Raw genomic sequence first — 12,589 nt, forward strand, 5'->3', positions numbered from 1 at the left:
TCTTTCTATTTCCACCCTCTATTTCTCTTAGGGATTATCCATTGTTTATTCACTTTTGAGTTCCTTCTAGATTAGTTTTCACTTTTACAGTGACTTTTATTTCTTTTAATTTCTAATGCTTTCCTGAATTCTTGTCATTTATCTTTTTAAACCTTTCTTTTTATCCACTCATCTGAGTTTTTCTAATTCTTGTTTATAGTTCTTTTATAGCTTTTATCATTTAATTTCTTTTAGCTTGGTTTGAAACAGGTTTTTGTTTTGTAAGGATTTACTGTTTTTTATTCTTATAATTTTGTATATTTCACAATTCTTTTCTGTTGCTAAGTTTTTTTTTTTTTTTTTTGTTGCTAAGTTTTAAGTGAAACATTTACCTGTACTTTTGAGACAGAATTAACTTTTCCGTCTTCAAGGTTCATGAAATACTATTATTTTCACAAAGTGACTAAAATAAATGACCTAGTTCTGAGACCTGCTTCCTTTGCCTCTCCCTCACTTCACACTATACATTGTCTTTCCTTTGACCCTATTGTCCCTGTCCTGCAGAATTTGGTGTATACAGCCAGCAGTTTCTCCTTGAAAGGGTTCTGTTTTGGAATGAAGCTTACATTTGTTAGTTTCAAGAGCCCATAAGGACCTAGATTACTCCAACAAATTTGGAATTTAGCACAGTCCCCTTAACTCACCTGCAAATTGGCATCTCCAGGTCACTTTTTGGCTGCAGTTTTCAAATTGGCCAGCCATGTTTTCCAGTGGAAACCTGTTGATTTGGGAGATCTATTCTCAAGGCCATCAGACGTCCCACTGATCTTCATCCATGACCTTCCATACACATAAATGGCACTACTCAGGTTTTACAGTTGCTTTTGAGTTTGTCACTATCTAATTTTATTTTGGGATTGTGGGGATACCTTGTCACCAAGACTTGCTATAGATGCCATGCATGGGATTTTGCTTTTATGAAGGGATTTGGGAGATTAAAAAAATACACTGCTATTTCTGTCATCTTCTATTCTTCAATGTACTTCTGGTAGTTAATTTTTTATTTAGGAATATCTGTGATAACAGTTTATATAAAAGGTAGTAGAGCACAGTGATTAGAAGCATGAGCTATGGAGTCACACTGCCTGGGTACAAATCCTAGATTCACTGTTTACTAATTATGTGATCTTTAACCTCTGTGTCTTAGTTTCTCCCATAAAATAATAGGTTGTGAGAAGTGAAATAACATAAAGCACTGCGAAAAGTACTAGGTTACATAGTAGGTATTCAACAAAGAAAGCTGGTGTGTTTTTTTTTTTTTTGGCCACACTTGCAGGATCTTAGTTCCCCGACCAGGGATTGAACCCAGGCCCCCAGCAGTGGAAGCACTGAATGCTAACCACTGGACCACCAGGGAATTCCCAGGAAAGCTGTTTTAATTACTGTAGTTATCCTTTTTTTCTTTTTCAGGTCTAGCTCTTATTTTACTGGCTTTATAGTAGACTATTAAAAAAGTAAAAAAAAAAAGGGAAAAAACCCACCCTACCTCTTGAAATTAACTCTTGCTTCCACAGTAAGATAGAAATCACAAATGCGAATAGCTAGAAAATAATGAAAATGAGAAGAACACATGGTAGGCAAATGTCACTTCAGAGGAAAGTTCATAGTGTTAAGCACTTTCATTACCAAACAGAAAAGAATGAAAATGTAAGCAATAAGCATTGAATACTAAAGATTAACTGCCTTCTATTAAAGTAGAAATCAATGTATTTTTTAAAGAGAGTAAAATGACCATATTAAATGTTGGCAAGGATGTGGAACAACAGACACAGATATTGTGGGTGGGAGTAGAAAAATGGTATAACTGATAAGTCTAAGTAAAGTGGAAGATGCACATAGCCTTGGCCCATCAAGTCCACCTCTAAGTAAGTACCTTAGAACAGACCTTCCCAACTTGTGGGCCAGTAGGGTAAAGCCTCAGGTGGCCACAGCTCGCAAAGCCTCATCTTTTATGCTATGAAGCAACAAATATTCTTTTCTGTATTATCATCTATCTATCTACATGAACAGTTGGTAAGCAACCTCTTCTAATATCTTTCTTGGATTTCCACATTAGAAAGCCAAGTTTCATTGGAGTCAAGGCCTTATTTTATTCTCTGCTGGATATCCAGCAGCTAGAATAGCATCTAGTATATTGTACTTGCTCAATAAATATTTGTTCAATGTGCATACTATATAAAAAAAAGGATCACTGGAATATTATAAAAATGCAAAATCAGACATATAAAATATCCATTTAAATAAAGGATGTCCACCCTAGAGGAGTGGGATAGAGAGGGTGGGAGGGAGACACAAGAGGGAGGAGATACGGGGATATATGTATATGTATAGCTGATTTACTTTGTTATACAAAAGAAACACACCACTGTAAAGCAATTATACTCCAATAAAGATGTTAAAAAAAAAAATTTCAGCGCGCACACAAAATAAATAAATAAATAAATAAAGGATGAACTTGTATACTCATATAATGGAATGGTATTCAGCAATTAGAATAAACAAACTAGAAATCCACATATAAATCTCAAACAACACTGAGTGAAAGAAAGCAAATTGCAGAAAGATAAGCACAATGCAACTTAAAGTTTTATATAAAGTTTACAATCATGTGCAACAAGGCTATGTATTAAGTATAAAATTATATAAGCATGGAATGATGCACACCAAATAATCATTGCCTCTATGGAAAAACAGAAATATTATCAGGAAAAGATTTACAAGGGAGCTTTAACCCAATCTATAATATTTTATTTCTGAAATAAAAATCTGAAGCATGGCAAAATGTTAGGATTTAATAGAACTAAATGTTAATTATTACGTTCTTTTATTTTTATGTTAAAAATCAACCATAATTAAAAAGTAGAGTAGGATTGATAAATAAACCTAAGAATGTGTATGGAAAACAACTAAATAAAATAAATCACTAGTTTTGGCCTAATCAAGAAAGAAAATGTGTATAGAAGATCAATGAAGAAAGCAAGTATAGGTATATAGAAGAAATTAAGAGAATACTTTCTACAACTCTAAGCAAATTCATTTGAAAGAAGGACTCAATGAAATAGATGCTCTTTCTAGAAAAATTACAAGTTATAAAAGAAAACCAGCCTCAGATATATCTACCACTAAATTCTTTCAAATCTCTGAGGAACACATTTCCCTTGTTATCTAAACTTTTCTAAAGTGTTAAGACAGAAAGTTCTTTCTTTCAGAATTATTTGAAAATTAGTCATATTTTCATAAAGTAGATTAGGAATTCCTATTGTGTCACCCAGCTAAGTCAACCAAAACCACAGCGATATTTAGAGTTTTAATGTTTAATATATGAGGTTTCACAGAAAAGGAAATACAAATGGCTCAAGCAGATACGCAACCTTATTTTTAAGTGAAAATAAAAAATTCTATTGAGATTTAATCTCCACAGAGATTAACATATCATTATTCAACAGACTGGCAAAGATCAAAATGTTTGTTAATACTTTATAAAGATTCGAGGAAATAGGAACTCTCACACGTTGGTGGGAGTATAAAATGATACAATCCTTATAGAAAGCAATTTGCCAATATCTATGAAAAATAAAAATGTACAAATCTTCTGACCTAATAACTTCAGTTTAAAATTTTTTCTCACAGCAACTCACTAATGTGCAACATGACCTATGTACACGGTTATTAAATGCAGCATTATTTGCAAGAGTAAGAGACTGGAAAGAAAATGTTTGTCAGTAGGGACTGCTCCAATATATTATGGTACATCCATACAATTAAATCTTACGCAGTTATTAAAAAAAGAATCAAGAAACTCTATGTACTGATATGGGACAATCTCAAAAAATCATGTTAAGTGAAAACGGCAAGCTGAAGAACAATGTGCACTGCACAGTACATTTATGATTAAGTATCTCCAGAAGGATATTTAAAAAACAGTTAATACTTCTGGGAGGGGAAACTGGGTACTAAAAAAGGGAAGGAAACTTTTCACTGTATATCATTCTGTGTCATGAATTTTGAACCAAATGAATGTTACATGTTCTGATGAAAAAACTTTTTTTCTTAAAAGACAAAAATCTGAAATAAAAACTGATAGCCAACAGAAATACAAAATTCTTTCAGGTAAATTCAAGTTAGCAAGTTTTATATTTCTTTCACCTGTAGGATAAACTTTTCCACAGTTCCATTGAGTCTTTCAGGTTCCATCAGTTTATTTACCAATTCCTGCTCAACAGCCATTAGGGCTAAGCCACTAAGCTTTTCTTGTCCCCTGGTATGACATAAATATGTTTTAAGACGAGACAGTGTAGAAAATGAATTTTCAACACTTGCTGAAGTAACTGGCCAAGACAAAGCAATATATAATAGCACTGATATGCAAGGAATATTATTGTGAAGACCATGCTGAATAAACAAATGGCCAAGATTGCTGAAGCTGATGCAATCATAATCTAGGACAAAGTTGAGCTTTGCATATTGCCGATAAAATCTAAGTTCTGGGATGATGTCTGCATCAAGTTTATAAAATTCTTGGACATCTTTAGCTGTTGCTTCATTTAACGGTTCATTCCATTTAAGTAACAGTTCTGAAATCTGCTTCATTTTACAATAATCAAACTCTGAAAAACACAATTTTAAATTTTGTAATATAGTATCCAAGCCTTGGTAATAAATATTAATTTTATATTGTTCTTCTGTTGAGGTAGGAAAAAACATACTGTCTGAATTGCTAGGATCTATTGTTTTCTGAATTTTTCTTCTTTTCTGAAATGAAGGCCTTTCAACTTCAAAACCTTTACAGGTTATTTTTTGACATACTTCCTCTGCTCCATCCCAGATAGTTTTGAAATAAGTATCATTTCTTTCAGATGATAAACATTCCAAAATTGCTTCTATTTTTGAAGACAAAGAAAAAATGTCTATGGTTTCACTTTGAAGCTCTTTGGAAAGAATTCCTGTAACACTTAGTACTCGATAAAGAAATTTCAAACAAAAGATAAATTCAAATTTGGAAACCAATGCCAACAAATCACTCAATTCATCAGCTAAACTTGTGTTTGAAGAATGGCTTGATAGAACTTCCAGTGTTTCAATAACCTCTGGAAGACCCTCAATCACAGATAGTAACGTACGATCGTGGACTGTCCAACATGATTGTGATGTATGTTTTTTGCATGTTTTGTTTTGACTTAGCTTATAAATGTTTTGAAAATTTACAGACATTTCCCCATGAATAGTGTTGAACAAAGAACTGAGAGTATTTAGAGCACTTCGGAGCTCTTTTACTTCTTTGCAAAACCTAATCACCGCCAAATCCAAAAAATGTGCATAACAATGCAGGTATAAAGCTCTTGGCTCTTCCTTCTTGAATTCTGCTGCAATTTTATTAAATTTTCCCCTCCAGTTACTGGTGCTATCATAGGCCTGGCCTCGTATTTTATCCAAATCAACTCCAATTTGCTGCAGGTAAGTTTTAATACTCCTGTGTAAGTTGGTCCCAGTCATCTCTTCAACATCTATGAAACCCAAAAATCTTTCTTTAATTAATATAGCCTTTGATGTTTTCTGTGGGTATCTTACACAAATAGAGAATTGCCCTTTAGTGGCACTATCAGTTGTTTCATCACATATTATTGAAAAAGCTGAGGAGACATTGATCTCATTTACAATATCTTGTAACATTTCAGTCTTTATTATTTCAATAATATCATTTTGAATTTGTGTACTATTGTAGAAGTCAACTTGTGAATTCGTAAGTCGAAATATTTCTTCTCCTTTATCTTTTGCTCGGATTTCTAACAATTCTAAAAAATTGCCTTTATTCACAGATGAAACAGACTGGTCATTTCCTCTTAGGAGTAAACACTGCTTTCCAAGAAATAAAATATTTTCAATTATAAGCTTTAGGTACTTTTTATTTCCCTCAATCTGTTTTGAATGATTAGATAAACTGTCATTAACGGCTTCATCACAAAACTGGTATTCCCTCCAAAATTGCAATGACTTTGAATGCATTTCACTTTTTTCATGCTTTCTGAATTTTTCCAGAGTTTTTTTCCAATTGGAAATTCCTTGGGCTGCAAATGACTCTCCTCCATAGCTAAATTTTTTTTGGCAGAACAACTGACACGAATAACAGAATATCACATCCTTTTTAATACTGTTTTCTAATTGCTGAAAATTTGAACACCAAGATTTTTTAATACTTCGTGATTTACCTTTAACTTTTTGTACTTTGGATGTAAATTTTGGGTGACGTAGTCCATCTCTTATTTTCATGGATTTCATACTGTTTGTAGCATCTTGGTTTGACACATGATCTTTTTGTACTTCTATACTGGAGCCAGTTGTATGCTGACTGAGTACTGATGAAGATGGTGCAAGGCTTGGCTGTTCCACATTACTATTAGCAACACCATTACTTGATTCACTGGGTGAAGTCTTAGAAATCTTGGGAGAAAATGACAAAATAACATTTCTTTGAACAGTTTTCAAATAATCAATTAAAATATTGAACATATCCATTCTAATAACAAAAAAAATCAATGGGTGAGTAACAGTATGAGCTCCACTAGGGGGAAACATTAACAATTATTTATAACTTAGTATTCTTATTAATAATTTCAAGTCAAACTTGAGATTTGGGAAACTGAACGTGAATAACAAAAGGTGTTTATTGCTCTACATTTTTGAGCTCTATGATCAAATCAGGAATGAATATGCTCAAATACACACATGCACAATATGTTTAAAAAAGAAAGCTTAAAAAAGATAGTAGCAAAAACAATTAAGAATAAAACTTACATCCTCAACATTTGCTGTTACTGAAGAAACTGTACCTGTTAAAATAAAGCATAAATTCTAGATCTTATACCATAATCTATAAAATAGCATCATTAACTATATAATTGCTTATTTCATATTAGGCAACCAAAAGAAAACTTAAAGACAGATTCTATATTCTAATCAAGTATGGCAAAACAGTGTATATGTCAAAGAATGTCACATCAATTTTTACCTTGTAATACATCAGAGTTCATGACGGGCAGGGCTTCATGAGTATCTGCCAATGACACTATATTGCTTATAACTGGAGTTGTATCTTTCTTCGGAGAAAGGAGATCTGTTGAAGCATCATGCACCATGGAAACATTTACTGATAAAAATTAAATGATATCTTATAAACCAGGCAGAATCAATCAGTCAGAAAGCACTGTTTAATTACAAGTGTTTCAACAAATAACGCAAATATCTATCAATAATTGCTTTAAGTATTAGTGGGTACTGGAGTAATTTTTATTAGGGCTCAGGAATATCCAGGTTCTTTAGGATAAGATTAATATCAACATTAAACAGATAATTTACATTTCCCATCATTTTATATCTTTTACCTTTGCACGCAGTTTATCAGTCCTTTTATACTATTTGCTTGAACTGTCAAACAAATCTTTACTATGAAATTACCCATGAAGAACATTGCTAGAGAATCTCCTAATGGGTATCATTTCTAACCATTCCAGGATTCATAAACTCAATATGAATGGAGCTGAGTTGGTGTCTAAGCTAGTATTAAAGAGCTTTCTATAATAAGCCAGTCTGCATGATGCACAAGCCCCAGGGGAATCATTCATTCCACCGTCTATGAAATTAGCACCACTGGTCCTATATGAGGCTCTTTGATAGAATACACAGTTGGCTCTGGATTCTCTGTCCCTTTCTATTAGTGAACATCAAAGTATTTCCGACTAGCTCTACTCCATGTGAAAAATGTAACTAATAGCCTTGTTTTTACAAAGCAGGGCTAACTAGAAGATTCTATATTCTAATATGACAATCTTTACAAATAAATATTAAATCTCTGGTGATGAAGTAGCCTTCCTTTTATGCAAAAATACTGGAAACTGTTCTTTGAAACAAGTTTTAGATTGTTTTGACTTTTAAGTCAGTTTAATTTAGAAATGAATCAAGGTTATAAATTAAAGGAAAGCAGTAATATTCTTCAACAGTTACTAAATCTCTGGTAACTGCTAAAAAAAAACAGTACCTGTAGATGATTCCATCTTAGCTTTACTGTAAGCAGAGAAACAATGAACAGAGCAGAAAAGCTCTGTCTTCCCCGAGTCATTGGTAGTCTCAATCATTTCGTCTGAGGGTTTCAGTGATTTGCAAAGAACAGATGTAAGTGTTTTGGCTGGTTTCTGTTAGAGAGTAAAATAATATTCATATTCCTGGTATATGACACATGCTCACAACCATTGCTTAGTTGAAATATTATAATAACAATGAAGTCATATTTTTGTACTTTCTTAAAAACAGGAAAAAGGCACTTATAGATTGTAATGACTAAAATGAAGGAAACTGATCAATCTATTAGGTAACTATTTGTATTATTTGTCAGGTATATTAATAGCTATAACAATACATATGCAAGCAGTGAAGAAAGTGGTCATAAAAGATGTTCATCATCCCAGGCAACTAAAGCCAACTGGACAAATCAACAAAAGTCTTATAATTACAGGTCTGTCTTTAATGCCAACTTGCGCATCAACTAAGGAAAGCCTTTTACTGGTGCTAAGGAGGAGCCAAAAAAGGGTGCCTAACACACATTACAAGATGCTGTGGGAAACACTGTTTTGCTAGCCTAACTTCATGGTGAAAATTCAAGCACGTTGTAAAAAAGCAGCACACAAGCAGTAAGAGGTACAGAACATAGTGCATTCTGTAAGCAGTAAGCTTGCAAAGGAAAAGGATAGAAAATGGGGAGGTTCACCACGTACTCTTCTGGGTGAAACAGGAGCCATCATTCTTGGACTTAATACTAAGTTAACACTAACGACAATGATGAAATGGAACAGCTTTTAGGGGTACACAAAGTGCAAAGACAAATGAAAATCTTACACAGATTTTCTTTTTCTGGGAAAGAATGGGATATTGGCAAAGGAACAATGAAACAAAAAGTAGAGTGTAATTTTGAAAATTACTATTTTTGTCCCTTATTAGTAGGAATTTTCATATTTTACGAAATATAACAACTCACCAATGTTTACATTAACCAACAGTAGTGGTATTAATTTATAACTAATTTATTACTCATGTGGGAAAGCTAATACTTAACTAATGTACTCTAGTAAGAAGATATGGCCAGGGACTTCCCTGGTGGCACAGTGGTTGAGAAGATTCACAAAACATTAATATCTATCAATATTTAAAGTATCCCTGTATGTTGACCCAGAAATTTATACTTTTAAGAATTTTGGGGGCTTCCCTGGTGGTGCAGTGGTTAAGAATCCGCCTGCCAATGCAGGGGACACAGTTCAAGTCCTGGTCTGGGAAGATCCCACATGCTGCAGAGCAACTAAGCCCACGCGCCACAACTACTGAGCCTGCGTGCCACACCTACTGAAGCCCACGTGCCTAGAGCCCATGCTCCGCAACAAGAGAAGCCACCGCAATGAGAAGCCCGCACACCACAACGTGCAGTGAGTAGCCCCCGCTCACTGTAACTAGAGAAAGCCCACACGTGGCAGTGAAGACCCAACGCAGCAATAAATAAATAAATAAGTTAATTAATTTTTAAAAAGATGTGGCCAAAATAATTACAATTATACCAATCAACTTTTTAAAATAAAAAGCCACCCCATTTTTGCATTTTTGGATTCATAAGTTTGAGTGCTTTACTAATTTTTTTTTTTTTTTGGCCACGCTGTGCAGCTTGCAGGATCCTAGTTCCCTGACCAGGGACTGAACCCAGGCCCTTGTCAGTAAAAGCGCAGAGTCCCAGCCACTGGACCGCCGGGGAATCTAATTCTTGATTACAGTTCACTAACAATATGGATTTTCTACATTATCACAATCACACAATATCTTAAATGCAGCAGGGCATAGTGTTAGGTGGTGCTTCTTAACTCATCTAGCCAAATAAGCCGTGCCCCATCACATATGCTGAATAACTGAGTACTCAAATACAGGCTCTTAAAAACAGGAGAAGGTCTATTTATTGAGTGTGAGGGGTAAAGAAAGAAAAGAAGGAATGGCATTAACTGCTTTCAGACAAAGGGTTCTATGCTCTCTGTTCTCCCATTTCTGGTCCCAAGGCAGGGTACTCTCATGGTGTGGGCATTCTGTCATAGAAAAGCTGTGGCTCACAAATGACCTATTTGAACTGTGGCTTGTTAAGACTCCCATCTTCAGTTGCTTGTTTTTAAGGAAGAATTTATAGGGATACAATTGGGTCTCAAAGCGTCACCAGAACAAGCAAGACATGGGACAGTCCACCTCATGAAAGGGGCTCAGACCACTATTGTGTTCAGCTCACTTAGTCCTGCAAAGCAGGGTCAGCTTCTCTGCTCTCAGAGCCACCCATCCAAGGCTCTCCTATCAGAAATAGGGGATTATTTCTCATTGGTTTACTGCCTACTAGGACTCCTGATTCAGAAAAAAGCATGTGACATTCTTGATTTATCTTAACCTTGCTTAGGTGTAAGAAATACATGGAATTAAAAAATAAAAAACATTTCTGTGGTTGAGTCCTACTGACCAATAGACTATTGTTATGCTTGCTATCTAACTTATAAATAAGCTTCCCTCTGATTGCCTTTTCTTCAAGACAAGATCATCACCCTGAGATTCTTTAGGAAAATCTCCATGCAGCATTTATCATGAATTGTTATGTGAAAAACAACTGTCAGAAGTCTTTTATATCATCTCCTTCATCATCTTACCAACGAAAAATATTCCCAATGGTACTAAAATCTATACCGCCAGTTTCCTAAAGTGGAAACATTCACAAGCCAACTAATGGAAGGAACTCAACCTTCCATTTTCCATTTGAGTCTTATGCAATCAAATTCAAATGGAGTGGTCCTCACTTTATGCAATAGATCTTTATTCATACCTGCTTATGTGCTGTAATACGCTTTGAACTATTAAAGTAATGAGACTGTGCTTCCATGTGAAGTATATGGAACAGACTAGAGCTAGTGGAACAGTAAGCTCCACAGTTCTCACAACAGTTCATGATGAGGTTGTTAGCAGAGTGAAACTTTGAAAAACAGGCATTACTGCAAAGACTACGTTTCATGTTCTGGTATTTTACTTCATACTGAATCTAGGATTTAAAAAAAAGACTTAGTAAAAACTCTGATATTTAAGCAGAATAATCAGAGTCCCTCAAGGTTAAGAAATATTGCAACTTACAACAGTAGTCTTCTGACACATGCTGCACTTGGCTGGAATGCTATTAGTACATATGGTATCAAATGGTTTTCTTTTTTCTTCATATGATGAAAGACAAGATTGGCTGCAAAAAGTTTTACTAGTGGTAGTATCTTCCAGCTGCATACTGATCACATCCTTTAGATTTACAATGTCTCTAAAAATAAATAACAAGGGTACCATTAAACTCTTTTACCACAATTATTTCTTTCTTTTCATAAGCTAAATCACTCCCTTAAATAACCCTCTCCCCTGTTGTTTCATTTACCTGAAGAACTGTGAAATAGTAGGAACATCAGCCTTGAAATAAGAAAACCTGAATTTGGTACCTAGTTCTATCACTTACATTAAGTAACAGTGATTAAGTCATTTATATTCCCTAAATGTTAATTTCTTCATCTATAACGTTAAGGATTATAAACACATCTGATAGTACAGTTTGAGGATTACCTTGCCTGTATTAGTTGGTGCTAGTGATTATAGAGTGATGATGAGAAATCACATATTCATACCTGACAAACTTTGGAATCTACAAGACAGAGGATTTAGAAGTTTGATCTACAAATTCCTGGGGATTCTCCAGATACTTTCAGGAGGTCCACAGGATCAAAACTATTTTCATAATATTAACATGTTATTTGCCTTTTTCACTGTGTTGACATTTGAACGGATGGTGCAAAAGCAACGGTGGGCCCCTGCAATTCCACTCCTAGGTATATATGCCAAAAAACTGAAAAAAAGTACTCAAAAAAGTACATATACACAAGGGTTCCTAACAGTTACAACAGATAGCAACAGCCTAAATGTTCATCAACAAATGAACGGATAAACAAATTGTGGTATATTATTCGGCTATAAAAAAAAAGAATGAAGTACTGATACACATGCCACAACATGAATGAATCTTGAAAACACTATGCTAAGGGAAAGAAGCCAGACATAAAAGGTCACAAGTTGTGATTCCGTCTATATAAAATATTCATAATAGATAAATCCATAGATAGAATGCAGATTGGTGGTTGCCAGGGGTTGAGGGGAGTGAAGATAGGGGAATGGGGAGAAACTCCTTAACAGATAAGGCATTTTACTTTGGGATGATAGAAATGTTTTGGAACTAGATAGAGGTGGTAGTTGTACAATACTGTAAATGTATTAAAAGGTACTGAAATGGTTTTTGTTATATGAATTTCACCTCAATAAATAGGGAGGAAAAAAAAAAGCGATGGTGGGTAAAACTGCCAGAGCCTTATTTAGCATAAATCAAGGCAGTGACGCCAAAAGGTACCAGTATTCGCACTATTCACAACCATGAATTTGTTGTAAGTTATTTACTTTATTAAAACTCAAT

At 34.4% G+C, this 12,589-nt stretch overlaps 1 protein-coding gene across 10 annotated transcripts in view; it reads right to left on the minus strand.

The window, feature by feature from the left end:
- Positions 1-2,422: 2,422 nt before the first annotated feature.
- Positions 2,423-12,589, minus strand: part of ZMYM1 (zinc finger MYM-type containing 1) — a 29,035-nt gene continuing 18,868 nt past the window's right edge. For 6 of the 10 annotated variants that reach the window (XM_027109149.1, XM_027109154.1, XM_027109151.1 and 3 more), the window contains 6 exons: positions 11,224-11,398; positions 10,922-11,134; positions 8,072-8,225; positions 7,046-7,183; positions 6,832-6,866; positions 2,426-6,477 (listed from right to left, as the gene is read on the minus strand). In XM_027109149.1, the coding sequence (XP_026964950.1) occupies positions 4,171-6,477; positions 6,832-6,866; positions 7,046-7,183; positions 8,072-8,225; positions 10,922-11,134; positions 11,224-11,398 (3,022 nt within the window). In that variant the 3' untranslated portion in view covers positions 2,426-4,170. Of the gene's footprint in view, positions 6,478-6,831; positions 6,867-7,045; positions 7,184-8,071; positions 8,226-10,921; positions 11,135-11,223; positions 11,399-12,589 lie in introns of all 10 variants that reach the window. The other 4 variants (XM_027109159.1, XM_027109158.1, XM_027109156.1 and 1 more) reach the window with 4 other exon arrangements.

Source organism: Aethalodelphis obliquidens, unplaced genomic scaffold (assembly GCF_003676395.1).
Source record: "Aethalodelphis obliquidens isolate GAN/ISIS:26980383/991018 unplaced genomic scaffold, ASM367639v1 scaffold9, whole genome shotgun sequence".
NCBI classification, from domain to species: Eukaryota; Metazoa; Chordata; class Mammalia; order Artiodactyla; family Delphinidae; genus Aethalodelphis; species Aethalodelphis obliquidens.